The sequence below is a fragment of the Canis lupus genome, chromosome 4, assembly GCF_003254725.2.
Source record: "Canis lupus dingo isolate Sandy chromosome 4, ASM325472v2, whole genome shotgun sequence".
Taxonomy (NCBI): domain Eukaryota; kingdom Metazoa; phylum Chordata; class Mammalia; order Carnivora; family Canidae; genus Canis; species Canis lupus.
Genome location: NC_064246.1, coordinates 9,763,885 through 9,791,094, shown reverse-complemented (window position 1 = coordinate 9,791,094; position 27,210 = coordinate 9,763,885). Strand labels below are relative to the sequence as shown.

General features: G+C 41.1%; 1 protein-coding gene and 1 long non-coding RNA gene across 5 annotated transcripts in view; one reads left to right on the top strand and one right to left on the bottom strand.

The window, feature by feature from the left end:
- The window catches only part of ABCB10 (ATP binding cassette subfamily B member 10), a 35,804-nt gene extending 26,414 nt beyond the window's left edge, over window positions 1–9,390 (bottom strand). The window contains exon 1 of the mRNA XM_025448494.3: window positions 8,760–9,390. Coding sequence (XP_025304279.1) covers window positions 8,760–9,276 — 517 coding nt within the window. The 5' untranslated portion in view covers window positions 9,277–9,390. The remainder of the gene's footprint in view (window positions 1–8,759) is intronic.
- Window positions 9,391–9,652: 262 nt separating this feature from the next.
- LOC112660788 (uncharacterized) overlaps window positions 9,653–27,210 on the top strand; it is a 41,634-nt gene continuing 24,076 nt past the window's right edge. For 2 of the 4 annotated variants that reach the window (XR_007410009.1, XR_007410007.1), the window contains exon 1: window positions 9,660–10,226. This is a non-coding gene — a long non-coding RNA (uncharacterized LOC112660788). Of the gene's footprint in view, window positions 10,227–27,210 lie in introns of all 4 variants that reach the window. The other 2 variants (XR_007410010.1, XR_007410008.1) reach the window with 2 other exon arrangements.

The window sequence follows — 27,210 nt, the reverse complement described above, 5'->3', positions numbered from 1 at the left end:
AACATTTATTTTATGAGTATTACACAGTCATTAAGAAGAATGAAGCAATTTTCCAGGTATTGAGGTCACCAAGATACACTGTTAGTGAAAACAGCCCAGGACACAAGTGTTAACATTTGCTTGTTGGCTTTTAAGTTCATATACATACAAAACATCTCCCGGAAAATAATAAGAAACAAGTAACAGTAGTTCCTTTTTAAGACTGGGGTTGGGGAGTGGCTTAAGCATCCGACTTTTGGTTTTGGCTCAGGTCATGATCTCAGGATGGTAAGATCAAGCCCTGCGTCGGGCTCTGCACTTGGTGGGGAGTCTGCTTGTCCCCCTCCCTCTGCTTTTCCCTCTATTCTCTCTCTTTCCTTAAATTAAATAAATAAAATCTTAGAAAAAAAAGATTGGGGTGATTGGGGGCACTGTACATACCACTACATACCTTTTGAGTTTGATTCTATTAGGAACCCAGCTAGTGCCACCATTACAGATTCAATAAGAAGGCTCCTAGATGAATACTATGTGGACTGAGCCCTGGGAGATGGGAGCTCTCACACTCTCCTAACAATAGGTACTTCTCTTTGTGTTTTACCTAATACTAATACTGCAGTTAAAGGTATTAGTTTTATGTAACCTTAATAAAAAGAGTGTAGATTGTATTACTTACAATAGTAAAATATGAAAACAACTCAAGTATCCACCCATAGATGAATGGATAATGTGGTACACACACAGTGGACTATTACTTAAGCCATAAAAAAGAATGAGAGCTTTCTATTTGCTATAAGATGGATGGACCTAGAGGCTATTATGCTAAGCAAGATAAATCAAAGAAAGTGAAGCTGTGGGAAAAGTGATTTCACTTTTATGTGGAATATAAAAATCATGTGAAATCATGTGATTTCACTTATATGTGGAATATAAAAAATAAAACAATGGAACAAACAAAAAATCTTAGACTCTTAAATATAGAGAATAAACTGGTAGTTGCCAGAGGCAAAGTGGGAGGAAATATTGAGAATTAGATAAAGGAGATTAAGAGGTACAATCTTCCCGTTATAAAATAAATAAGTCACAGAGATAAAAAGCACAGCATAGGGAATATAGTCAGTAATAAAGTACTAAATGCTGTTTGGTGACAGATGGTGACTATACTTATTGTGGTGAGCACTGAGTAACAGAATTGATGATTCAATATATTATGCACCTGAAACTAATATAACATTGTACATCAACTATACTTCAATTAAAAAAGTATTTTTTAGGGACACCTGGGTGGCTAAGTGGTTGGGTGCCTGCTTTCAGCTCGGGGTTGTGATCCCAGGATCCGGGATCGAGTCCTGCATCAGGCTCCCTGTGAGGAGCCTGCTTCTCCCTCTGCCTGGGTCTCTGCCTCTCTCTCAGTCTGTGTCTCTCATGAATAAATAAATAAATCTTTTTTAAAATTATTTTTTATATTAAAAAAAGTATAGAGCAAATAAAGTATTTTTATATTAAAAAAAAAGAGTATAGAGCAGAGCTCTAGGAAGAATGAGAGCCTTTTAAATAGGGAGTATTTCACATAATCACTCTTTTCCTTTCTCGAGGCCTTCTCACAACCTTATTTAAACTATAGATACTCAATACTGGCTGCCTCATTCCCTCTTCATTTTTCTCCTAGCACCCCCCACCTCTGGCATTCTAAATGTTTCACTTGTTTATTGTCTATTTTTCCATTAGGACATAAAAGATTTTAAGAATTTATTTTTAGGGGCACCTGGGTGGCTCAGTTAGTTAAGTGTCTGCCTTTGGCTCAGGTCATGAACCTGGGGTCCTGGGATCGAGCCCCAAGTTGGGCTCTTTGCTCAGGGAGGGGAGAGCCTGCTTTTCTCACTCCCTCTGTCTACCACGCTCTCTTGCTTGTGTGTGTGCTTACTCTCTCTCTCTCTCTCTGTTAAATAAATAAATAAATTAAATTTTTTTTTTAAAGAGTAATTTATTTTTAAGTAATCTCTACACCCAAGGTGGGGCTTGAACTTACAAGCCTGAGATCAAGAGTCACATGTTCTTCTGACTGAGCTAGCCAGGTGCCCCAGGACATAAAGATTTTTGTCTGCTTTGTTCACTGCTATATCCCCACCCCAGAGACACATAGTAAAAGTTCAATAAACATTTGTCGAATGAATGAACAAATAAATTGAACTTTGGTAAAGAAGGCACAAAAGTGTATAAGACCAAAGTTACTCAGTAGCCTAAAGAGGAACTTTAAGATCTGGCACCTCAGAAAATCCAAACAGAAACAACTCCTTGCACAGAGCCACAAAGTTCCTGTGTCTGGTTTAAAATCCCAATATCACAATATAACCAAAAAACGTGAACCTGGCCAAGAGTCAGAGCTGGGGTCTTATTTTGAAATGCCATGCTCCTGATGACAGGGCCCAGAGGGACTGAAACCCACAGGTATGCAGAACATCTCACCCGGCATTCAGCATAACACAACTGTGGTGATTTGGCATGCTCCAGGGGAAGGTGTCCTGGGGAACAAGGGATTAACTTGAGAAACCTTTCTGCTTCATCTTTCACCAGTTGCTAGTCTCTCCAGGCTGTTCTTTCACTCTGGGAAATGCTTCCAAGAGTATAACGTATGCAAGGTGCTAGAAGGGTCCATTTCTCCCTCTCTCCTCCAATCTTCTAATTTAAAGTTTTTATTCCAGATTAGAATCTGTAGTTAGTGAATGAAATGCCCTATGATTTTGATTCTGAACACTAGTTCTTACACAGTAATGATAATGATCATAAAAAGGAATTTAGTTGAATCCAAACTCATTCCAGGATATCCCCCTTTGCCTTTTAATTAAAAAATATATATATATTTTTATATTTTATATATATATCATCCATTTGTTTTATTGCCATTTGTGTCCTTTTCCTACAAACTGAATGTAGACAAAAGTAAAATAAAGGCTTTTTTTTTTTTTTAGATTTCAGTTAGATGGATTCTTGTTAATGCAGGTTTTACTACATATCACTGTCTTAAGACATTAATGAATAATTTAGACTTGCACCCTGTCATTTCAGATTCCTCCCTAAACCCAACATGCTGACTATACTACAATCCTTCTGAAGTCCTTCTCCAACTTTTCTCCATGGTTAAGCCTCTTGCTTGTTCCTATCCTTGCTAATGAGACCTCAGCCACTGTTATGTATCTCTTGACAGATATCTTCAGGTTTGTTATCTTCATTCTACTGAATTATGGCATCCAAAAAGTTAAAGAAATAGTCTTCAAAAGAAGGAGGGAAAAAACCCTAAAATGCAGAGTTAGCTTATGAAAAAACAGGTTTGGGTTAGGTGGAAGAAGCATGCCCACCACCTAATAGACACGGTGCCAATATTTTAATGATTCCTCTGACCATCAGGCAGGAGCCTTTCTGCTTCCTGGCCTGTCCCAAACCCCAGGCTGCTGTCCTTTTCTCTGCTTGTAATGTAGTGTAGTACAATGAGGAAGTCTTTCTTTCAGTGCAGTTCTGTACTATATGAACTGGGTGAACTTGGGCAAGCTCCCTCACCTCTCTGTGCTTGAGTTTCCTTTGAAATAAGGTGGGTAAGAGGGGTTTGGGGAGGATTGAAGGAGATAATGCCCATTAAATGCTTCAGACAGTGGTGGGGTCTCATTTTTGTGCTTCATCTTTAATCCTGGAATGACCCTGGGGTTAGCTGTACCTGCCTGATGGTCAGAGGACAGAGCTAGGACAGGGACCTCATGGTGCAAAGGAAGAAGTATTGAGAAATAAAGTGGGGAAAGAGTGGGTTCTATATTATACACTGAAATGGGGAATTAGCAGAATGGCAGGCTAAGAGGGCTTTAGGGTAGGTAGTGCTATAGTCAACTGTACATTTTAAATGATCCACTCTGGCTGCAGAGTGAGAGGGGAGAACTAGAGGCCATCATGACTACAGAGACTGGTTAGAATATTCTGTTCCCCTGCTCCACGCAAGAGGGACTGGAGGGAATTAGGGTAGGGGCGGAGAGGACAAGGAAGGTGTCAAAGACTGCAGATGTTTTTAAGAACTAGACTCTTAGGACCTGAGGATTGGCTGGATTGGGGGAGCATGTTAAGAGGGTAGGTTTTAAAATGGACCTCACTCTGCCATCTAGCTGTTTGACTTCCAGTGAGTCACTCAACCTCTCTGTGCCTCAGTTTCTTTATAATATGGCAATAAAAGTCATATTTCCTTTACAAAAATATTATAAGAAGTAAATTAAGTATGTATAAGTAAGGCATCTGATACAAGGCCCAGTATCTAGTACAATAGTTAGGTATTACTGTTGTCATTACGAGGAACCAAGAATGTCTCCAGCTTTGACAAAGGACACAGCAGCCCACTCTCTGAGAGAAGTGACGGAGCAGAAAAGGTAGCTTTGGGGAGAAGGGTACTTTGGTTTTTGGACATGTTGAGTTTTCAGGTGCCTAGGAGATACCTCCAAGGACACAGGTGGGTATTATAGGGCACAAAGGAGGTGAGAATATTTCAAGGTAAAGGGAGAGGTGAAGAAACCTGGCATCTAAGCTGGCTGGGGAAGGGATGAAAACATCAGGGGCTGGCAGGCTAGCAGAGTTTAGAGAACTGCTCAGGTGGATGGACACCTAATCTGTAGAATAAAGATCTTCCAGACGGTCAGCATGTGCTGGAGACTGAGGCATCTGTGCCATATCTGCAATAGTGGGAGTCCTGCCCTTAACTCCAGCACTCCCTGTTCAGTAGACACCTATGTACTTTTAAATCTTCTAACTGCCACATTAAAAGGGTAAGGGGGAGTGGGGAAGATGAATTTTAGCAACAGATTTGATCCAAAATATTAATTTACCTGTAATCAACATAAAAATAATAATGAGTTCTACTTTTTTTCATCCCAAGTTCTTTTAAAATATGGCATGCATTCTCTGCTTAAATGAATTCTAACACATTTCATAGCACAGCTACAGAATGTTCATGTTTAAAAAAAAAAAAAAAAAGAATGTTCATGTTTTCTCTGAAATATGGTATTTCCAGAGCGAACAAACATCCACGGTTTTCTGGAGCAGTCTCAATTTCAAAGGTTCAGCCTCAGTGCCAGCAGTACAGTCCTTAGTAGAGCCTCTGTCCTGATTTGGGCTCCAGGAAACAGCCATTCTAAACACTTCTCACCCTCTCTTTGCTTACAGTATTCACTGGTTTTATCACTGTATTCTTTCTGATCGCTTCATAAAATATTAATTTAGCAAAAGCTCCTGGTGGGCATCAGGTTCTAAGAACTGTCCTAATCTCAAACCACACAAGCCCTTATCAATATTTTAAGTGAGAGGCACCCTCCCCAGTTCTCCACAGAGGCCTCAGCTGAACTGTGTGTGTGGAGGGGTGGGGGTGTACCTTACACAATCTAACCAGGAACCTGCCTGCAAAGTGTAGGGAAGGCAAGCTGCCTCTGTGGGCACCTCCAGGCTGGCATGGTCATTATAACCTTACAGTACCCCAATGACCCACAGCTCACTTCCAAGATCAATTTATGCAGTGTTCTCTGCCCCTAATACAGTGGGATGGCTAGAGCCCTCCACAGTCCCCTTCTATCTGCCAGGTGCAGCAAAGGGCTGGAACAAATGACTTCTTATCCCAGCAGTCCACCAGGGGCTCCTCAGTGAGCTCCAGTAACTTTTAAGACTTCTTCTGGCCAAGGTGATAAGATGAAGAATTAACAGAGAGAGACTGGAGAACAACTTTGTAGGCCACAGCTATAGGAAGATGGCTGCAAATTCCTATACTAAGTGAGCCGCAGGGAGGAGAGGCATGGGGCAGGTGAGAAGACTGCAGTGCCTATTCCCTGAAAAATGGGAATAATGCTAAAACTGTTCTCCCCACACATCTGGAAACATTTCAAATGGTAGACCTTTTTTAAAGTTTCTGACATAAATTACTTCAGATCAAAGTTTTCTGGTCACAGACTTCAGGTGGCATATTCAACAAATTGCTGAAGACAGATGAAAATACTGTTAATCAAATGTAGAGCTGAATCGTTGAAAAAAAGATTTTTGCATTTATTTTCCTAAAATTTAGCAAATTAACACTGGAATTCCTTCTCTTCAATTCAGTTTCTTTTGGCCTCTTGATTAACACACACACACACAGAGCTCTTTATCCACACCCTTTCAAAGAGATGTATCAACATCTGAGGCTGTTCTTATGATGGTAAGTTACAAATTAATGATGACACCCCACTTCCTTTTAATCTCACAAATGCCAACACCCAGATTGGCTTCAATATATCATATATAATGACTTTTAAGGAAACCATATGTCCTAAGTAAGTGTTTTTCATCAGATTTCCTCATAAGATACAATATGTATTTATTATCTGTTTAAAAAAATTAGTGTACCGGGGATCCCTGGGTGGCTCAGTGGTTTAGTGCCTGCCTTTGGCCCAGGGCACGATCCTGGAGTCCCGGGATCGAGTCCCGCGTCGGGTTCCGGGCATGGAGCCTGCTTCTCCCTCTGCCTGCCTGTCTCTCTCTCTCTCTCTATGTCTATCACGAATAAATAAATAAATAAATCTTTAAAAAAAATTAGTGTACCAACCTTGGACTTATTTTCTCAGGTCATATATATGCTCACAATCATTCAATGAGGCAGATCAAAATCACTCTTCTTAAAATAAAGGGAGGTACAGTTCTTGCTTTATTTAAAGCTGTCTCAACATACTAGCATGGCAAGACATGTGGGAACGGAAAGAAGGTACAGGGATGATGGTTATGAGAGATGCCAGGCTGGACTATCCACAGTGCTGAGCACATGTGGGCACCAGCAAAGCCTAAAATGGAAAGTACTCTGGCCCACAGTGTGAGAGGTTTATCTAAAAAAAACTTCTCAGCACCTGGTATTTCAGAAATAAAACAAAACTGGCTTTCCTTGCACTCAAATTGCATATGGGAATGACAGACACACCTTGCAGTGCTCAGAGTCACTAAAGTTGGGCCTGGTGGGACCATTACTTAATTCCTTCATCTCAGGCGCTCTTGAGCCCCTGCCCTGTGCTGCACACATGCTAAGAACTAGGCAGAATCAGAAACAGCACCTGTCTCAAGCAGTTCACCGTCCAGCGAGAACTTCTAGTCTCAAAAATTTCTCTTAATAGAGTAAAAGATCTTATTTCCATCAAAATCTGCATAGGACCAACTGAGCAATGAAATAAATTCTCTTTATACTTAAGTGATAGCAAGAATTCCCCTAAGCTTCAACAGTGAGAAGTAAGCCATTCCTACTCCACCTGCCTTCCTCCACAGCACCCATCTGCCCTACATCACAAATGACTCTCTAGGAAAATCCTTTTTAAAGCAATGGATTTGCAGCAAAGCATGTGGAATTCTCACCTGTTTCAAGGGCTGCATCTGACCCTCTTCCCATGCCCTCATCATGGTTGCAGTTTTCTCTCTAGTCATATGACTTTCATTTGTTTCTTCCCCACTAAGCTGGAAGTCCTGACAGGAACAGAAATCATGTTTCTTTCTGCCACCCCCACCCCCCATGTAACCCCATGACATTGAGGAGGCTCAATAAATATTTATTAAAGAAATGGAGGGACACCTGGGTGGCTCAGTGGTTGAGTGTCTGCCTTCGGCTCAGGTGGTGATCCCTGGGTCCTGGGATCTTTTAGATCTTAAAAGGCCCTTGCGTGATAACATTTTCCCAATTATGGTTAAAAAATGAGGAATTATAGAAAATCCTACTAAAAACATTCATTTTGATTCCTTTAAAAAAATTACTCAATTACGATTTAGTTAGGTTATGATCTACAGTTTCTCATAGCTTCTGGAGTTCACAGATCACTTACTATGCCAGTGTTTGGTTTTCTTGAAGAGCTAGTAACTTCCTGCTTACCACTCAGGGAAGCAAAAGGCACATGAAACAAAACGGAGAGGTTTACATTGTTTTACTTCACATAAATTCACAAAAAAAGTGCTGACTGTTTAATAAGGTTGCCTAAATCAAATAATGTTTTTTAAATTTTTAATTAAATTCAGTTAACATATAGTTCATTATTAGTTTCAGGGACGGAATTTAATGGGTCATCAGTTACATATAACACCCAATGCTCATCCCAACAAGTGCCCTCCTTAATGGCCATCACCCAGTTACCCCATCCCCCGCCTGCCTCCCCTCCAGCAACTCTGCTTGTTCTCTACAGTTAAGAGTGTCCTGTCGGTTTGCCTCCTTTTGTTTTTATCTTTTTCCTTCCCTTCCCCTACGCTCCTGTTTTGTTTCTTAAACTCCACATATGAGTGAGATCCAGTGGTATTTGTCTTTCTCTGACTTATTTGGCCTAAGATATTACACAATGTTCATAAAAAGTAGTATAACTTCATAATACAAAACCAGATATATTTTTGGCTAGAATACATTTTAAAATGTAAGGGGTGGGGGGAACCCCGCTCGTTCTGAGAACGCTGGCAATGGCGAAGCGGAACGGACCCGAAGACTCCAATAACGAGCCGCCGCTGCTCGCTTGTGCAATGTGTGTCAAGCCAAGAAGACAAACATAAAGCACGGCCGAGGACAGATTCTCGGCCAGCCTGAGGCCTGGCACTGGCGATGCGACCGAGGGTGCGCACCCCTCGTTCAGCACCGGCTCAAGATCCCCACGTAAACGCCGGCCTGCCCTGCCCCTCCTCACGGGGTTAGAAGTGGCCCAGGCGCGTGTCCCAGGGCCGCGCGGGGTGTGAGGTGCGCTGACCGCCGAGGGGGAGGACGGGGCGAGCCCTACCTGCCAGCCTCCCGCGCTCCGGGTACGCCAGCCCCAAGAGCTTCTGGGCCTCCGAGCGCCCGGCCGCCGCGGGGCGCAGCTGCGAGTCGTCTCCGGGAGCCGCGGCGGCCGCAGGCACCCCCGGCCCGCGCGGCCAGGCCCTGCCCCCGACGCGGGCGGCGGCCGCGGGGCCGCCCCGAAGCCCAGCGCACGGGAGCCGGGGAGCGCCGGGCCCGGGGAGCGCCGCGCACCTGCAGCCGCCGGGGAGCCGCGCGCACAGCGCCAGGAGCCGCGCGAGGCCCGATCCCCCGCCCGCCGCGCGGGGACCCCCGGCCGGGCCGCCGCTAGTGCAGCGGCGCGGGCCTCGCGCGGCCCCGGCGGCCCCGGCGAGCCCCGGCCCCGCGCCCCAAGGCCGCAGCGGCCACAGGCCCGTCCGCTGAGGCCGGGGCCCCGGGCCGCGGGCGCCCAGGGTCCACGTGCTGGCGGCCGCGCTTCGCCACAGGAGCAGCCGCAGCGGCCCGGCAGGGGGGCGGTGCATGGCGCCTCCGCCCGCCCGGCCCCGCGCGCACCGAGTCCGACGACCCTCCGGGCCCGGCCGCGCAGACGGCGAGAACGCGGCGCCGCCCGCCGCCCCGCCCGCTGTCACCCGCCGTCACCCGCCTCGTCGGGCCCGCGGACCCTGCGCACGCCCCGGGCCGCGCCCGCCCCATACCGGTCCCAGCCGCGGCCCTCCGCCCGCACCGGTCCCCGCCCTGCAGGGCGGCGACCCGCGCCCGGCACCACCCCTCCAAGGAGCCCCCTCCCTCCTCGGCCGCCTGCCCCGCAGCGCCCCCCACCGGGCTGCCGAGCGCCCGGCGCGCAGCCAGCGCCCCCGAGGACCGCGCTGCGGAAAGCCCTGGGCGCCGCTGCGCCTGCGCACTGTCGTGCGGGGAGCTTTTTCGCGCTTTTCGGTCCCGTCCGGCGAAAAGCCGGACGCGGCGCGAGCCCTTTCTCACGCCGGACGACTCGGCGGGGCGCGCAGGCGAGAGCACACGATGGCCGGTGAAAGGATGTGGCGGCCGGACGGCGAGCTGATCCGGGCTTGGGGCGGGTCCGCGGCCCGGGCGACCCCGGCTGGGGCCGCTCCCGTCACCGGGCGTCCCCGTGCGGGCGGCAGACGCTGTCGGAGACGGCGTCGCTGCGGCTCAGCCCCGCGGCGGAGGAGGTGGTTGGTGAGCGGCCACACCGGCTAGCTTGCCGCGGGAGAGCGAGCGATCATTTCCTCACAGCACCGTCGAGGCGCTCGGGCTGCTCGGATGAGAACCCGGTCCAAGGCCACTGCAGTATCTTAGCGCACGTGCGAGGAAAGCCGAGGGGGACATCTGAAAACCCGCCGGGCCGCGGGGGGCTTCGTGGCGCGGGACCTCGGCGCTGGGGAGCGGGGAGCGGGGAGCGGAGCGGAGCGGAGCGGCCTGATTCTCTTGCCTGTAAGAGTCGTGCTTGAACAAGGTGGATAGATTTTCGTTGACCCCTAATTTTCAGGGCCAGTGCTAGGGTACGGCTAGGGAGAGACACGAGCCTCAATTCCAAAATTCATGGATTCGGAAAAAAAAAAAAAAACAAAAAACAAAAAAACCCACACCTCCATAATCAAGATAAATATTTTGATGCAATGTTTTTTAAAGTCAAAAATAATTTCAAAAAATCAAAATTAATATTAAAAAAAGCCATGACAAGCCACATATCAAAATTTCAAAAGCACCTTTTCACTTGCGCGATCCTGCCTGTCTTCTCACCTTAATCCCACCCTTGAGAGCCTTATTTACAGAACTAGGCAGTCAGCAGCTGGCCTAGTTTACCGATTTTTTAAAGATTTTTTGCATTTAGATATTACTGATCTTGACTAACTGAGACATTTTCAGGCCTCCATTGAAGTTTTGACTCCAGGAGAGTGCCTGGCTTACCTCACCGTACTTGGGGCCCTGGCAGGCAGGGAGTGTAGGACATCTGAGAGGAGGTACAGATAATAGAAAGTGTGGAATGAGACGGTGCTTTATATGCCCCGATGAGCAGGAAGTGAGCAGGAAGCATGCCATCCTTTAAATCCCAACGTCTTAGAGGAAGGGCAGCGTGGGGCCACCCCGCCCTCCCACCCCCCTCCGAGTTAACAGGCGACTTTTGTTAGCCTCTCATTGGTGTCTAAAATCTAGAACGCAGGGTATAGGTTGAAAGTTGACTCCATTGATTTATGAGCAGGCATATTCCTTCTGGGAAAGATTTTATTAGGTCACTTCTAAAAAGTGGGGAGATAGTACCTCATTCCCCACATCATACATCCTGCTACTTCCCATTTAAGCCTCAGCTGAAGCAATGTAAAAAAGTGACATTCTCCCTGTTGGAAAGTGACAATTTTAAGTCAAATCTAACTTTCCTCTTACTTTCTTTTTCCCATTTTCCAGAAAACAGTTGCTGCTCCAAGGGCTGGGGAAAGGGCTGGGTCCTTTGCTTTCTGCCTTCCCCAGAGTGTTGTCAACCAGGCTTTGTCAGCAAGCACTTTCTGGTGTCTGATGTCTACAGAAAAATAAGTGTAGTTGATTTCAAAAACAAAACAAAACAACTGTTGGTTTTTTGAATTTCTAAAAATCAGGCAGGTAATAGGATAACAATTAACCTTGACAAAAATGTAATGATAAAAAAAAAAAAATCCTGCCCAGCCATCATATTACAGACAAGGCAAGGATTATTTACTACTGTAGATGCAAAAGAAAATGTCCCCAGCTCTTTAAAAATATATACAATGGGAGAATGGAGTAGGGAATAAATATTGGCAGAAGGACTTACTTACACAGTCATCACACCAAAATAAAAAAAAAGGGGGGGAAGCTACTCTAAAAATATGTGTATATACATATTCAATATATATATTCATTCCTATGAGAAGGTTATGGTGCAAAACAATAAACATATGTTTTGCACATGTATATATTTTATTTATTACTTTGCATGACTATGACTTCTTCCCACTTAATATAAGGATAGCTTCTTGTTGCTTTTTTAGAATTTCTTTGGCCACTGAAAAAGGCAAGAATTACTCTGAACTGTATTTGGGAAAGTAAGACTCAAACCCTTAGATGTGAGTGGATTAATAGTATAAATACTATGGAAAAGCAAGAAAAAACAAAAGTCCAAATCCTGCCCACTGACAGACAGAAAGGGCTCTTCGTGGAAGTGTGATTGAACCATGCAGTAAAATCTGGCCCTCCGTGAATAGACTCTAAATAGGTTTAGTGGCCAACAGGTGTTGAATTCAAAAAGGATGTCTTTTGACTGAAACTTGAGAGCAGTTGGGATCACTTCAAGAAGAGTTCCATCCGTGGATTCCTCTCCTTCAGAGGGTGATAAGGGTGCTCATGTGGACAGCAGGAGGGGGTCCATGAAGCATAGTAGCACAAGAAGCAAACAAGAATCTTCCTGGTGTGAAGCCTATAATCTGATGAGGGTGGGGGTTGTCATTTGACCTCTTTTCTTTTTTTAAAGATTTTATTTATTCATGAGAGACACACGCAAAGAGAGAGAGGCAGAGACACAGGCAGAGGGAGAAGCAGGCTCCGTGCAGGGAGCCCGACATGGGACTCGATCCCGGGTCTCCAGGATCATAGCCCAGGCCGAAGGCAGCACTAAACCCTCATTTGACCTTTCTTAGTACATTTCTTTTTCTCTTAACTCAAGCTTGTAATTCCTCCAATCAAGGACAGGAGTGACAGGCTGAAGGTAGAGCATGCAGTTCAGTGAAGCATGAACCAGGAAGGGGGTGGAATGCATATAGGGCTGGATTTGTAAATTCCTCTGAAGTCTGAATTGATTGAGGTTTTTTGGTAACTCCTCTGCACTGCGTGCTTCCGGTGAATGCTGAGGCTGTAACTTTATCTCAGTAACTGGACTCAGGCGGGCTGAATGCAATGTATATAAGTGTCAGCATCTTTGGCTTTTACATTCTCCCTCACTTCTCCCCAAAGATTCTAGAGAAAGGTTGTTATGGGTTGAAGTGTGTCCCTCCAAAAAAGATATGTTGAAATCCTAACCCCCTCGGTATCTCAGAATGTGACCTTATTTGGAAATAAGAGGGTTGCAGGCATAGTTAATTGAGTTAAGATGAAGCCATATTGGAGTAGGAATAGGGTGTCTTTATGAGAAGATGGCCATGTGAAGACAAAAACACAAAGAGGGAAATGCTGTATGAAAACCAAGGCAAAGATAGGAGTTAGGGAGCTGCAAGCCAAGGAATGTCAAAGACAGCCAGCTAATCCCCAGAGGCTGCCAAGGTGTAAGGAAGGATTTCGCTATAGGTTTCAGAGGGACCATGCTCTGCCAACACCCTGATTTCAGCCTCCAGAACCATGAAACAATAAATTTATTTTAAGTCACACAGTTTGTGGTATTTTATTAAGGCAGCTCTGGAAAGTACTACATAGGCCTAACATCAGTGTCTTATATAATACTACAATAGATGCTCAGCATTTGTCCATTTAACTCATATTTAGCCAAATAAGCAATTGAGTTATTCAGGCTACTCTAAACAGTTTGCAGGTCTTATCTGCTACAACGCTTAACTTTATTTTACCAGGAGTATGTTTCATAGCTGGTCTAGATTTCAGGCTACAAAGAAGCTTGCATGATCTGTTGAAATGAAGCTCATGACTACTACACAAAAATAGCAAGAATGAAGCCAGACAGTGAGCCTGATTCTATGATTTTTATAATATTTAGGGACAGTGTATTCTCTTATGTTTAAAGAGTCTGAGCTTGGACCCAGATGTAGAGAAAAATTACCCATATCCTATCACTTTTCTCATTCTGTGCTAGTTTCACCTCATGCTTAAAGATGCAAGCCTGGGGTACCTGGGTGGCTCAGTCAGTTAAGGATCAACTCTTGATCTCAGCCCTTGTCTTGATCTCAGGGTGGTAAACCCAGCGTAGAGCCTACTTAGAAAAATAAATATAAAGGGGGAAAAAAAAGATGGGAGGCTGACTGCAAGGTATATGGTAACTATAATTTTCAAATCAAAATATGAGATTTCAGCATCATCATTCCCATTCCGATTTGAATTTCTAACTATAAAAGTATGTGCAGGGGATACCTGGGTGGCTCAATGGTGGAGAGTCGGCCTCCGGTTCAGGGCGTGATCCTGTAGTCCCGTGATCTAGTCCCACATCGGGCTCCCTGCATGGAGCCTGCTTCTCCCTCTGCCTCTGTCTCTATCTCTCTCTGTGTCTCTCATGAATAAATAAATAAAATCTTTAAAAAAATAAATAAAAGTATGTGCAGAACTAATAGAAAAATATGCAAAGAAAATGAACAGGCATTTCACCCAAAAGGAAATTCAAATGATACAAATTTACTAAAAGAAAGAAAAGATGTTCTATGTAATTTATGACAGAAGGTATAAAAACTAAAATGTCAAGCAGATACGTTTTTCCTCAATCATTTTAATAAAAATCAAAAAGTTTTATTACACTGTCTTGATAAGAGTGAGATGTAAACATGGACAAGAGAATGAGAAGAATGTTGAGAAGAATGTCAACTGCTACAGTTTTTATGAAAAGCACTGGTTACAGCTATTACAGTTTTAAATATATCCTTTAATCCTGCAATGTCACCTCTAGAATTTTCAAAAGACTTTATTTTTTTTTAAGATTTTATTTATTCATTCATGAGAGACACACAGAGAGAGGCAGAGACACAGGCAGAGGGAGAAGCAGGCTCCATGCAGGGAGCCCAACGTGGGACTCGATCCCAGGACCCCAGGATCACACCCTGGGCTGAAGGTGGCACTAAACCACTGAGCCACCTGGGCTGCCCAAAGACTTTATTTTTTAGAGCAGTTTTAGGTTCACAATAAAATTGAAAAGAAAGTACAGAAATTTCCCATGTACCCTGTGCCTTAACACAAACACAGCCCCACCCACTATCAACATTCCCTACCAGAGGGGTACACTTGTTAAATTGATGTGTGTACACTGATACATCATTATCACCCCAACTCCCTCCATTAGGGTTCACTCTGGGTGTTATACATTTGGACAAATGTATAATGACATGTATCTATCATTATAGCATCATACAGAATAGTTTCACTGCCCTAAAAATCCTCATCCCTACTTCCCCCTGGCCATGGGGAAGCACTAATCTTTTTACTGTCTCCAAAGTTTTGCCTTTTCCAGAATATATACTGTCATATATATATATAGCATGTAGCCTTTCAGATTGGCTTCTTTCATTTAGTAATAGGAATTTAAGTTTCTTTTATGTCATTCCATGGCTTGATAGCTCATTTCTGTTCAGCCCTAAATAATATTTCCTTGTCTGTACCACAGTTTATCCATTCACCTACAGAAGGAAATCTTGGTTGCTTCCAAGTTTTGGCAATTACAAATAAAGCTTCTATAAACATCCACATTCAAGTTTCCATATGAACATAAGTTTTCAACTCTTCTTGGTAAACACAAAGGGGAGAGATTGCTGGATTGTATGTTTAGGGTTGTAAGAAACTGCCAAACTGTCTTCCAAAGTGGCTGTATTGTTTTTGCCTTCCCACAAGCAATGAATGAGAGTATCTGTTGCTTCACATCCTTGCCAGCATTTGATGTTGTCAGTATTTGGGGATTTTAGTTATTCTAATAGGTGTGCCACTTCTAGGAATTTAAAGTGTATACATACTCCCACATGTGTGGGATGATAAATACATACAAAGATACTCATTACAGTATTGTTTACAATAGCAAAAGACTGGAAACTACAGGCTAGTATTAGGGCATTATTTAAATAGATTGGGGATATATCCAGGCAATGGAAGACCATGCAACTTTTAGAAAGGATGAGGCAGGGATCCCTGGGTGACGCAGCGGTTTGGCGCCTGCCTTTGGCCCAGGGCGCGATCCTGGAGACCCGGGATCGAATCCCACATCGGGCTCCCGGTGCATGGAGCCTGCTTCTCCCTCTGCCTGTGTCTCTGCCTCTCTCTCTCTCTCTGTGACTATCATAAATAAATAAAAATTAAAAATATTAGAAAGGATGAGGCAGTTCTACATGTGCCAGTTTGGAACCATACCCTAAGAAGTCCAATGAAAAAAGCAAGGTGCAGGGATCCCTGGGTGGCGCAGCGGTTTGGCGCCTGCCTTTGGCCCAGGGCGTGATCCTGGAGACCCAGGATCGAATCCCACGTCAGGCTCCCGGTGCACGGAGCCTGCTTCTCCCTCTGCCTATGTCTCTGCCTCTCTCTCTCTCTCCCTGTGTGACTATCATAAATAAATAAAAGTTAAAAAAAAAAAAAAAAAGCAAGGTGCAGAAGTCCAATGAAAAAACATAGTATGCTATGTTTGTGTAAAAAATAAAAACAAATATATGTATATACTCACGCTTACATTCATATATTAACAAAGTATCTTTGCAAGGATATACAAGGAACAGTGGTTTTCTGTAGAGAGAAGTGAATGACTAGGGTATTAGGGTATGTGTCCTTTTCTAAATTTTGGGTCTTTCACTTATTCAAAAATATGTTAAAATTATTGATTGAAATTAAGAAAACAATAAAAGATATCCTTCTATGTAGAAAAAAGAAGAAAAATTTAAACATACCAAAGGATTACCTGAAAAATATGCTTGATAGGTTCTTTCATATTTTTATTTATTTGTGATTTTTTTTCTTAATTTTACACACCCTGTGTTAAGGCCTCTTTCAAATTTTTAAAGAAAAATTTCCATGGTATATAAACTACCCCAAAGCATAAGAAAAGATAGATTTCTCAGTCTATTTTATGAGATTCATGACCCCTAACATTTAAATCTAACAAAGATAGCCACCTAAAGCAAAACATAGAAAAATATCAACATACAAGTCCTTAATAAAACAACAGCAAATCATATCCAACAGAATATTTTTAAAAAAACATATAATTACTAAACTAACATGGTAAGAATAGAACTGTCACATTGCACAATCAGTTCCCTGAGAAAGAGCATCTAGATCAAGCCGTCAGCCAACATCATACTTACTAGTGAATTTTTCTCTAGTGAGAGAAATAAGACGAAGACACCGTCATCACTGCCACCGTTAAACATGGTGCTGGAGGTCCTAGCTGATGGAAGAGACAAAAATAAATGAGATGTAGTTATCAACAAAAGAAAGATGAAATTATCATTACGTGTAAATTGTATTATTTACCTAAAAAAACAAAGAGAGTTAAGTGAAAAAATAATGAAGCAATAAGAGAATTCTATGAGGTAGTTGAATCCAGAATTGACAAGATAAGTTTTCCTGTGAATGAAAGTTGAGCATACACTGCCAAAAAATGGCATTAATAATTGCAATATAAATGTAAAATACCTTGGGGTGCCTGGGTGGCTCAGTTGATTAAGCATCTGACTCTTGATCTCAGCCCAGGTCTTGATCTCAGGGTCATGAATTCAAGCCCTGCACTGGGGATCCACCCAGGGTGTAAAGCCTACTTAAAAAAAAAAGTAAAACACCTAGTAATCAAAGTAAAAGGAATGTACAAGACAGATGTGAATATAATAACAAAGCAGTACTGAGGTGGAAATAAGATTCAAGTAAAATGAAGAGATATTTTCCTGGATGTGTATACCAAGTACTAATACATGATATGTACCAGGTTCTATGTTAAGCAATTTTTTAAAAAAGATTTTATTTATTTATTCATGAGACACACACATGGAGAGACAGAGAGAGAGAGAGAGAGAGAGGCAGAAACCCAGGCAGAGGGAGAAGCAGGCTCCACGCAGGGAGCCCAACGTGGGACTCCATCCGGGGTCTTCAGGATCACACCCTGGGCCAAAGGCAGGCGCTAAACTGCTGAGCCACCCAGGGATCCCCAAGCACCAATTTTTAAAAAAAAATTTTATTTATGATAGTCACACAGAGAGAGAGAGAAAGAGGCAGAGACATAGGCAGAGCAGGCTCCATGTACCGGGAGCCCGACATGGGATTCGATCCCGGGTCTCCAGGATCGCTCCCTGGGCCAAAGGCAGGCGCTAAACCGCTGCACCACCCAGGGATCCTCCAAACACCATTTTTTATCAGAACTATTGTCTAGCTCTGTCATGAGGCTTTGAACAGAACTGAGGTCAGGAAGATTTTAGAAAAAAACAAAAACAAAAAAAAACATGAAACAAGAAGAGAGGGACAAGGAGTCCAAAATTGACCTAAAGTCGTGAGAGAATGAAAACTTAAAAATGAAAATATGGGAGGCATGGATCAAAACACTGACCACAAGGAAATAACTTAAAAATAAGCAGGACTCAAGGTCATTGCCTCAAAAACTGAAAAGGGAAAGTGGGAAGAAAGTTTTAATAAAAGGGAAGGGTACGCTATGGAGAGTTGGTGGTACAGAGAAAAAGAAGAAAGAGGGGAAATTTAGAATTCTGTAAGAACCAAAATCAACAATCACAATCCCTTTCTCCTCCCTTCAGAGAGGCATCCACTAAATAAATTGTGTTTTACTACCCTGACAAAGGAGAGCACCCTCAAATCAGCCATTTTGTAAACCAACCCCCCAATTGCCAACTCTACTCATAGTATGCATAGACTTTTCATCAACACAAAACTATAGAAAACAGAAAAGGAAGATAAAAGCATTTCCGCTGATAAAAATTATTTCTCCAGGGGATCCCTGGGTGGCTCAGCAGTTTAGCTCCTGCCTTCAGCTCAGGGCGTAATGCTGGAGCCCCTGGATCAAGTCCCCCATCAGGCTCCCTGCATGGAGTCTGCTTCTCCCTCTGCCTGTGTCTCTGCCTTTCTCTCTCTATGTGTCTCTCATGAATAAATAAATAAAATATTTTTTAAAAATTATTTATCCAAGGGACGCCTGGGTGGCTCAGTTGTTGAACATCTGCCTTCAGCTCAGGTCATGATCCCAGGGACCTGGGATCAAGTCTTGCATTGGGCTCCCTATTGAGAGACTACTTTTCCTTCTGCCTATGTCCCTCTCTGCCAATTTCTCAGTGTCTCTCATGAATAAATAAATAAAACCTTTAAAAAAATTATTTCCCCAAAAATGACAGAAAGCAGAAGAAAACTGCGATGCCATACACAAAATTAAATTGAATATTTTCAGACAAGCATTTGGGATATGAAAAACGCCTTGAATCAGAAATTAAACTAAGAACAAAATAGGCAAAATTAGGAAGAGAAGAAATGTGTTGATTGGACTCAAGGAAAAGGAAGAAAATGAAAAATCGAAGGAAAAGGAAGAAAATGAAAAATCATCTCAGAGTTGAAGACTAAATGGCTAAATGCCAGAGGGAAAACAGTTTCAAATAAAAAACTTAATAAGTCGCATTCAAAAGACTCAGGAAGGGCAGCCCCGGTGGCTCAGCGGTTTAGCGCCGCTTTCAGTCCAGGGCCTAATCCTGGAATCCTGGGATGAGTCCCACGACCGGCTCCCTCCATGGAGCCTGCTCCTCCCTCTGCCTGTGTCTCTGCTTCTCTCTCTCTCTGTGTCTCTCATAAATAAATAAGTGAAATCTTAAAAAAAAAAAAAAAAAAGACGCAGGAAAACATTCAAAATAAGAATAGATGGCTGAAATGGAATATGAGTAAAGAAGGTCCAAAATTCTTATAATGGAGAAGCAAATCAAAACAATAGACCAGAACTAATATTAAAACCTATAATCTAGGGTACCTGGGTGGCTCAGTCGGTTAAATGTCTGACTCCTGATATCAGCTCAGGGCTTGATGTCATGTTCATAAGTGCAAGCCCTGTGTTGGTTCCACACTCAGTTTAGAGCCTACTTTAAAACAACAACAGATAAATTTATAATCTCAGAAAACTTTCCAAAAATAAAAATAATCTGAATCTACTATTTAAAGAGCCTGCAAATACTTGAGAAAATTGACAAAGATCAATTCTGAGACATATGATAGCAAAATGACTAAGCTTTAAAGATTAAAAAATTCTCCAAGATTCCAGGCAAAAGGATCAAATGACTTGCAAGGGCAAGAGAATTAGGCAGCTTTCAGCCTTCAGACTTTTCAAAGGTAACATGCAAAGTAAGGCAATTATGGAGCAGCATTTTTTGAAAAGAGAAACTTGAAGAAAGAAAACATGAACTAAAGATTTTATAACCAAACTAAGCTGTCAGTGTTGCCTAGGATTCCTAGGGCTATCATTATGAATTACCAGAAACTTGGTGGCTTAAAACAAATGGACATGTATCAGTTCAGAGTTCTGAGGCCAGAAATCTGAAATCAAGGTATTGGCAGCACTGGTTTCTTCTGGTGGCTCTGAGAGATAATCTGTTCCATGCTTGTCTCCTAGCTGCTGGTAGCTGCTGGCAATTCTGGCATTCCTTGCCTTGAGGCTGTGTAACTCCAATCTTTATCTGTTTCTTCACATGGCATTCCATTACGTGCCTCTGTGTTTAAAATTTCACCTTCTTTCCTCTATAAGGTTACTACTCATTAGATTGAGGGCCTACCTGAAATCCAGCTTAGTATTATCCCAAGATCCTTAATTATATCTGCAAAGATCCCCTTTATAATTAGGTTGATATTCAAGGGTATGTGGAGTTAGGACTTGAGCATCTCTTTTTGCAGGATATTATTCAACTTACTACATTGTCCTTTAGGTATCAAAACTATAGAAAAATAGTTTTGAACATAGAAAAGCTTGGGAAATATGGAATTTATGAGTCTTTCTTGAGGATTCTATGAGAGGATGACCCTCAAAGAAAAAATGACTGAGAAATCTTTAGCAAAAAGACGATGATGAGTATATAATAGTAATTAATTTAAATCTAAGACCAAGGGGGTGTCTCACTGTCTTAGCTGGTAGAGCATATGACTCTTGATCTCTGGGTTGTGAGTCCAAGTGCCACATTGGACGTGGAGTCTATTAAAAAATAATAATAATAAATAAATAAATAACCAAAACAAAATTGGGAAAGAAGATAAAATAGCAATATATACATGTGATATGTTCTAGATAAAAATTTAAGCCACTAAAATAGAAGGAGAAGGAAAAGAGAAAGCAAAAGCAAAATGAACTCACTGTCTAGACAACAGATGGGAATCCGTGAATATGAATACAAATGGACAAATCAGGAAAGTAGCAAAGGAGTTAGCATCAGAAAAGAGAGAATTCCAAAAGTAAGCTCTAGAATAAAAATACAAAGTTTCCTAAATATTAAAATAAAATTTAAAAATAAAAGAGCAAAGAAAACGCATCATGTAGAGGAACATATCAATTATTTATACACAAGGCAATTTTAACACAAATTGAATAAATAAATGTGAATGGATTTAGTTAATCTATGAAACAGGTTTCTAATGTGTCTAATAAAAGAAGATCAATTGAATTCTTTATATAAAAGAATGGTGGAAAACAAAGTGATGGAAAAATGGAAGCCAACAAAAGCAAGTTCTGTGATCTTGATAGCAAAGTAGAATTCAAGCTAAAAAAAAAAGCACTAAACATGAAGAAGCACTAAACATGAAACTAAATATATATATATATATATATATATATATTTTTTTTTTTTTTTTTTTTTTTTTTTTTCCAAGCGCAGCAGGGAGGCTGTCCTAGGGCCCAATCTCACAACCCTGAGATCATGACCTGAGCTGAAACCAAGAGTCAGAAGCTCAACTGACTGAGCTACTACCCAGGGGCCCCAAGAAGCACATATTTTAACATAAAAGCCAGAATTAGCAATGATAACAGTAGCCACTCTTAGAAGGCAAAAAAGAACTGGAAATGCCAGGAAAAACATTAGCACACTAATGATAGCACACTTGCACATATCAATCTGCATAGAAAAAAGGTCAAGATGGACTAAAATTGAAAAAAGATATAGAAAATTGAAACAACAAAATCAGTAAGATAGATCATATGGCTATAAATTGAACTTCACATTCTAATAACAGTCTTTCTCAAGTGCCTGTGTAGTATTCACAAAATATGATTATATATTATGTTGCAAAAAAGCATAAGTTCCATAAAACAGAATCATTACACACTATGATGATTACAATGCAATAAAATTCAGAATTAATAAAGTCAGATGATAAAAGGAAGCTTTCATAAATTTTTTTTAAAACTTCTTTTCATTAAATAACACTTGAATAAAAGGGAAGTTATAAAGAAAAATTACAGAATCTAATTAGTTAATTAAAACACTATGTATCTGGGATGCCTGGGTGGCTCAGTGGGTTAAGCGTCTGCCTTTGGCTCAGGTCATGGTCCCAGGGTCTGCAGGATTGATCCTTGCACTGGGATACTTGCTCAGCAGAGAGCCAGCTTCTCCCTCTCCCTCTGCTGCTCCCCCTAATTGTGCATTCTTGCACTCTCTCCATGTCAAATAAATAATATCTTTTTAAAAAACTATGTATGAATCTATTGGGTTTATTTTAAAGCAGTTATCAGAAGAAAAATCAATGGCCTTAAATCTGTATCAATAGAAGTAAAAAAAAATAGTGAATTAAATATTCAACTCAGAAGCTAGGAACCTAAAAGGTACAGCAAAACAAAAACATAACACAATGAAACAAAACAAAACAAAAAAAACACAAGAAGGAAATAAAAAATAAAAGCAGATATTGATGATATGTAAATAGATATAATTAACTTTAAAACACTGTCTTTTTAAATCAATAAAGTATTCAAACAACTAACCTAGTAGGGAAAAAAAAGGAGAAAGCCATAAAATATACAAAATAAGAAATGACAAAGGGGAAACACCTATTGAGAAGAAATTTATAAAACCATGGGACTGTTTTGTGGACCACTATGCACATAAAGTTGAAAACACCAATGAAATAGATAATTCTATGGGAGACTGCTCTTCACTAGAATTTTCTGGAGATAGACCAACAGTACAACTCCATAGGAGAAATAGGGAAAATTATCAAGGAAATCGCTCACAAAAAGGCAGCAGGTTCATATGATTTCACAGAGAAATTCTGCCAAAACTTTAAAGAGCAAATAGTCATAATTTTTCATAACTTTTTTCATAGCATAGAAAATAAAGAAAAACTTTTAAGTTCCTTTTGTAGCACCAGTGTAATGTTGATACCTATTGCTGTTAAAAATAATACAAAAACAATTTCTGACCAATGTTACTTATGATTACCTAGGCTAAGATATTATATTAGTTTGCTAGGGCTGCCAAAAGAAATACCACAGACAGGGGGGCTTAAACAACAGAAATTGATTTTCTCACAGTTCTGGAGGTTAGATGTCCAAGATCAAGATGTTGGCAAATTTGGTTTCTTTTGAATCCTCTCTACTTGGTTTGCAGATAGCCATCTTCTCCCTGTGTTGTCATTTGGTCTTTCCTCTGTATGTGTGCCAGTTTCCAGATCTTCTCTTCTCTTGAGGACAGCAGTCAGTCATATTGGATTAGGATCCACTATAAAAACTTCATTTTAAAATAATTACCTATTTAAAGATCCTATCTCCAAATATAGTCACATTCTCAGTTACTGGGAATTAGAACTTCAACATATGAATTTTCGGGGGACACAATGCAGCCCATAACAGATACTAAATACAATACTGGTAAACAGAATCTAATATCATGTTAAGAAAATAGTGCACGCTTCATTTCTAAGTTCAATTAAATCCTGAAATGCAACGTTGATTCAATATTTGGAAACCTATAATATGGAAATACCATATTAACCGATTTATTTATTTATTTTTAAAGATTTTCTTTATTCATGAGAGACACAGAGAGAAGGCAGAGACATAGGCAGAGGGAGAAGCAGGCTCCGTGCAGGGAGATCGATGGACCCAGGGCCCCGGGATCACGCCCTGAGCCAAAGGCAAATGCTCAACCGCTGAGCCACCCAGGTGTCCCCCATTTTAATAGATATAAAAAGAAAAGTACCATAATATCCATTAAATCAGAAAGATTAAAAAAAAAGATTATTGACAAAATTAAATTCTTATTCGTCTTTTTTAAAAACATCAGAATACTAGAAATTGATGGATAATTTCTCTCTCTTTTTTTTAAAGATTTATTTATTTATGATAGACATAGAGAGAGAGAGGCAGAGACACAGGAGGAGGGAGAAGCAGGCTCCTTGCCGGGAGACTGACGTGGGACTCGATCCTGGGACTCCAGGATTGCACCCTGGGCCAAAGGCAGGCGCTAAACCGCTGAGCCACCCAGGGATCCCCTGATGGATACTTTCTCAATGTGATTATATATATCAGTTCTTTTAAAAAATCTTTTATTTAAATTCAATTTAGGTAACATATACTGTATTATTAGTTTCAGGGGTAGGATTTAGCAATTCATCAGTTGCATATAACATCCAGTGCTCATGATATCAACTGCCCTCCTTAATGCTCATCACCCAATTACCCCATCCCCTCACCCACCTCCCCTCCAGCAACCCTCAGTTTGTTTCTAATAGTTAAAAATCTCTTATGGTTTGCCTCCCTCTCTGTACCTTCCCTTCACCTATGTTCATCTATTTTGTTTCTGAAATTCCACATGAGTGAAATTATATGGTGTTTTTCTCTGACTGATTTTATTTAGCATAATAAAATAATAAACCTATAGTTCCATGCATGTCATTGCAAATGGCAAGATTTCATTCTTTTTAATGGTTAAGTAATATTCCATTGCATATATACACCACATCTTCTTTATCCATTCATCTGTAGGTGGACATCTTAGCTCTTTCCACAATTTGGCTGTTGTTGACATTGCTGCTATAAACATTGGGGTGTATATGCCCCTTTGAATCATTGTATTTCTATCCTTTGGATAAATACCGGGTAGAGCAATTGCTGGGTTGTGGGGCAGCTCTATTTTCAACTTTTTGAAGAACCTCTATACTGTTTTCCAGAGTGGCTGCACCAGTTAGCATTCCCACCAACAGTGTAAGAGGGTTCTCCTTTTTCCATATCCTCACCAACATCTATTGTTTCCTGAATTGTTCATTTTAGCCATTCTGACCAGTGTGAGGCGGTGTCTCATTGTGGTTTTGATTTGTATTTCCCTGATGCCAAGTGATGTTGAGCATTTTTTCATATGTCCATTGGCCATTCGTATGCCTTCTTGGAAGAAATGTCAGCTCGTGTCTCCTGAGCATTTCTTGACTGGATCTTTTGTTTTTTGGGTGTTGAATTTGATAAGTTCTTTAAAGATTTTGAATACCAGTCCTTTATCTGATAAGTCATTTGCAAATATCTTCCCCCATTCTGTAGGTTGTCTTTTAGTTTTGTTGACTATTTCCCTTGCTATGTAAAAGCGTTTTTATCTTGATGAAGTCCCAATACTTCATTTTTGCTTTTCTTTCCCTTGCCTTTGGAGATGTGTCTAACAAGAAGTTGCTATAGAAGAGGTCGAAGAGGTTGCTGCCTGCATTTTCCTTTAGAATTTTGATGAGTTCCTGTCTCACATTTAGGTCTTTCATACAATTTGAGTTTATTTTTGTCTATGGTATGTCTAGTTTCATTCTTCTGCATGTGGCAGTGCAATTTCCCCAACACCATTTGTTGAAGAGAGACTGTCTTTTTTTCTGTTGGATATTCTTTCCTGCTTTGTTGAAGATCAGTTGACCATATATTTGAGGGTCCATTTCTGGGTTTTCTATTCTGTTCCATTGGTCTATGTGTCTGTTTTTGTGCCAGTACCATATTGACTTGATGATTACAGCTTCGTAATACAGCTTGAGGTTCAGAATTGTGATGACTCCAGCTTTGGTTTACTTTTTCAATATTCCTTTGGCTATTCAGGGTCTTTTGTGCTTCCATACAAATTTTATGGATTGTTTGTTCCAGCTCTATGTAGAATGTTGATGGTATTTAATATGATAGGGATTGCACTGAATGTGTAGATTGCTTTGGGTAGCATAGACATTTTAACAATATTTGTTCTTCCAATCCATGAGCATGGAATTTTTTTTCTATTTCTTTGTGTCTTCCTCAATTTCTTTCATAAGTGTTCTATAGTTTTCAGAGCACAATTCCTTTACTTCTTTGGTTAGGTTTATTCCTAGGTATCTTATGGGTTTTGGTGCAATTGTAAATAGGATCAATTCCTTGATTTCTCTTTTTTCTGCTTTGTTATTAGTGTATAGAAATGTAACTGACTTCTGTGTATTGACTTTATTTATTTTATTGCAACTTTGCTTGATTTCTGTATCAGTTCTAGCGATTTTTGGTAGTTTTTTGGATTTTCTACATAGACTATCATGTCATCTGTGAAGAGTGAGAGTTTGACTTCTTCTTTGCTGACTCAGATGCCTTTTATTTCTTTTTGTTGTCTGATTGCTGAGGCTAGGATGCCTAGTACTATGTTGAACAACAGTGGTGAGAGTGGACAACCCTGCTGTGCTCCTGACCTTAGGGGAAAAGCTCTCAGTTTTTCCCCATTGAGAATTATATTCACTGTGGGTTTTTCATACATGACTTTTATGATATTGAGGCATGTTCTCTCTATACTTACACTGCAGACAGTTTTAATCAAGAAAGGATGCTGTATTTTGTCAAATGCTTTTTCTGCATCGATTTAGAGGATCATAGGGTTCTTGTCCTTTAATTAATGTGGTGTATCACATTGATTTGTAGATGTTGAGCCACCTTTGCAGCCCAGGAATAAATCCCACTTGGTCACAGTGAATAATCCTTTAAATGTACTGTCTGATCCTATTAGCTAGTGTCTTGGTGAGAATTTTTGCATCCATACTCATCAGGGATATTGGTCTATAATTCTCCTTTTTAGTGGGGTCTTTGGTTTTGGAATGAAAGTAATCCTGGCCTCATGGGATGAGTTTGGAAGTTGTCCTTCCATTTCTATTTGTTGGAACAGTTTCAGAAGAATAGGTATTAATTCTTCTTTAAATGTTTGGTAGAAAAAAAATAAATGTTTGGTAGAATTCCCCTGGGAAGCCACCTGGCCCTGGACTCTTGTTCATTAGGAGATTTTAAAAAAAATATTTTATTTATTTATTCATGAGAGACACACACAGAGAGACAGAGACATAGGAAGAAGAAGGAGAAGCAGGCTCCATGCAGAAAGCCTGATGCAGGATTCGATTCCAGGACTCTGGGATCACACCCTGAGCCAAAGGCAAATGCTCAACCACTGAGCCACCCAGGCATTCCCATTGGGAGATTCTTTTTATTACTGATTCAATTTCTTTGTTGGTCTGTTCAGGTTTTCTATTTCTTCCTATATCAGTTTTGGTAGTTTACATATTTCTAGGAATTTATCCATTTCTTCCAGATTGCCTAATTTGTTGGCATATAACTGCTCATAATATTCTCTTATGATTATATTTCTTCAGTGTTGGTTGTGATATTTCCTCTTTCATTCATGATTTTATTTATTTGGGTCCTTTCTCTTTTCTTTTTGGTAAGTCTGGCTAGGAGTTTATTAATCTTATTAATTTTTTCAAAGAACCAGCCATACTTTTCTTGATCTGTTCTCCTGTGTTTTTTGTTTACTTCTATATCATTTATT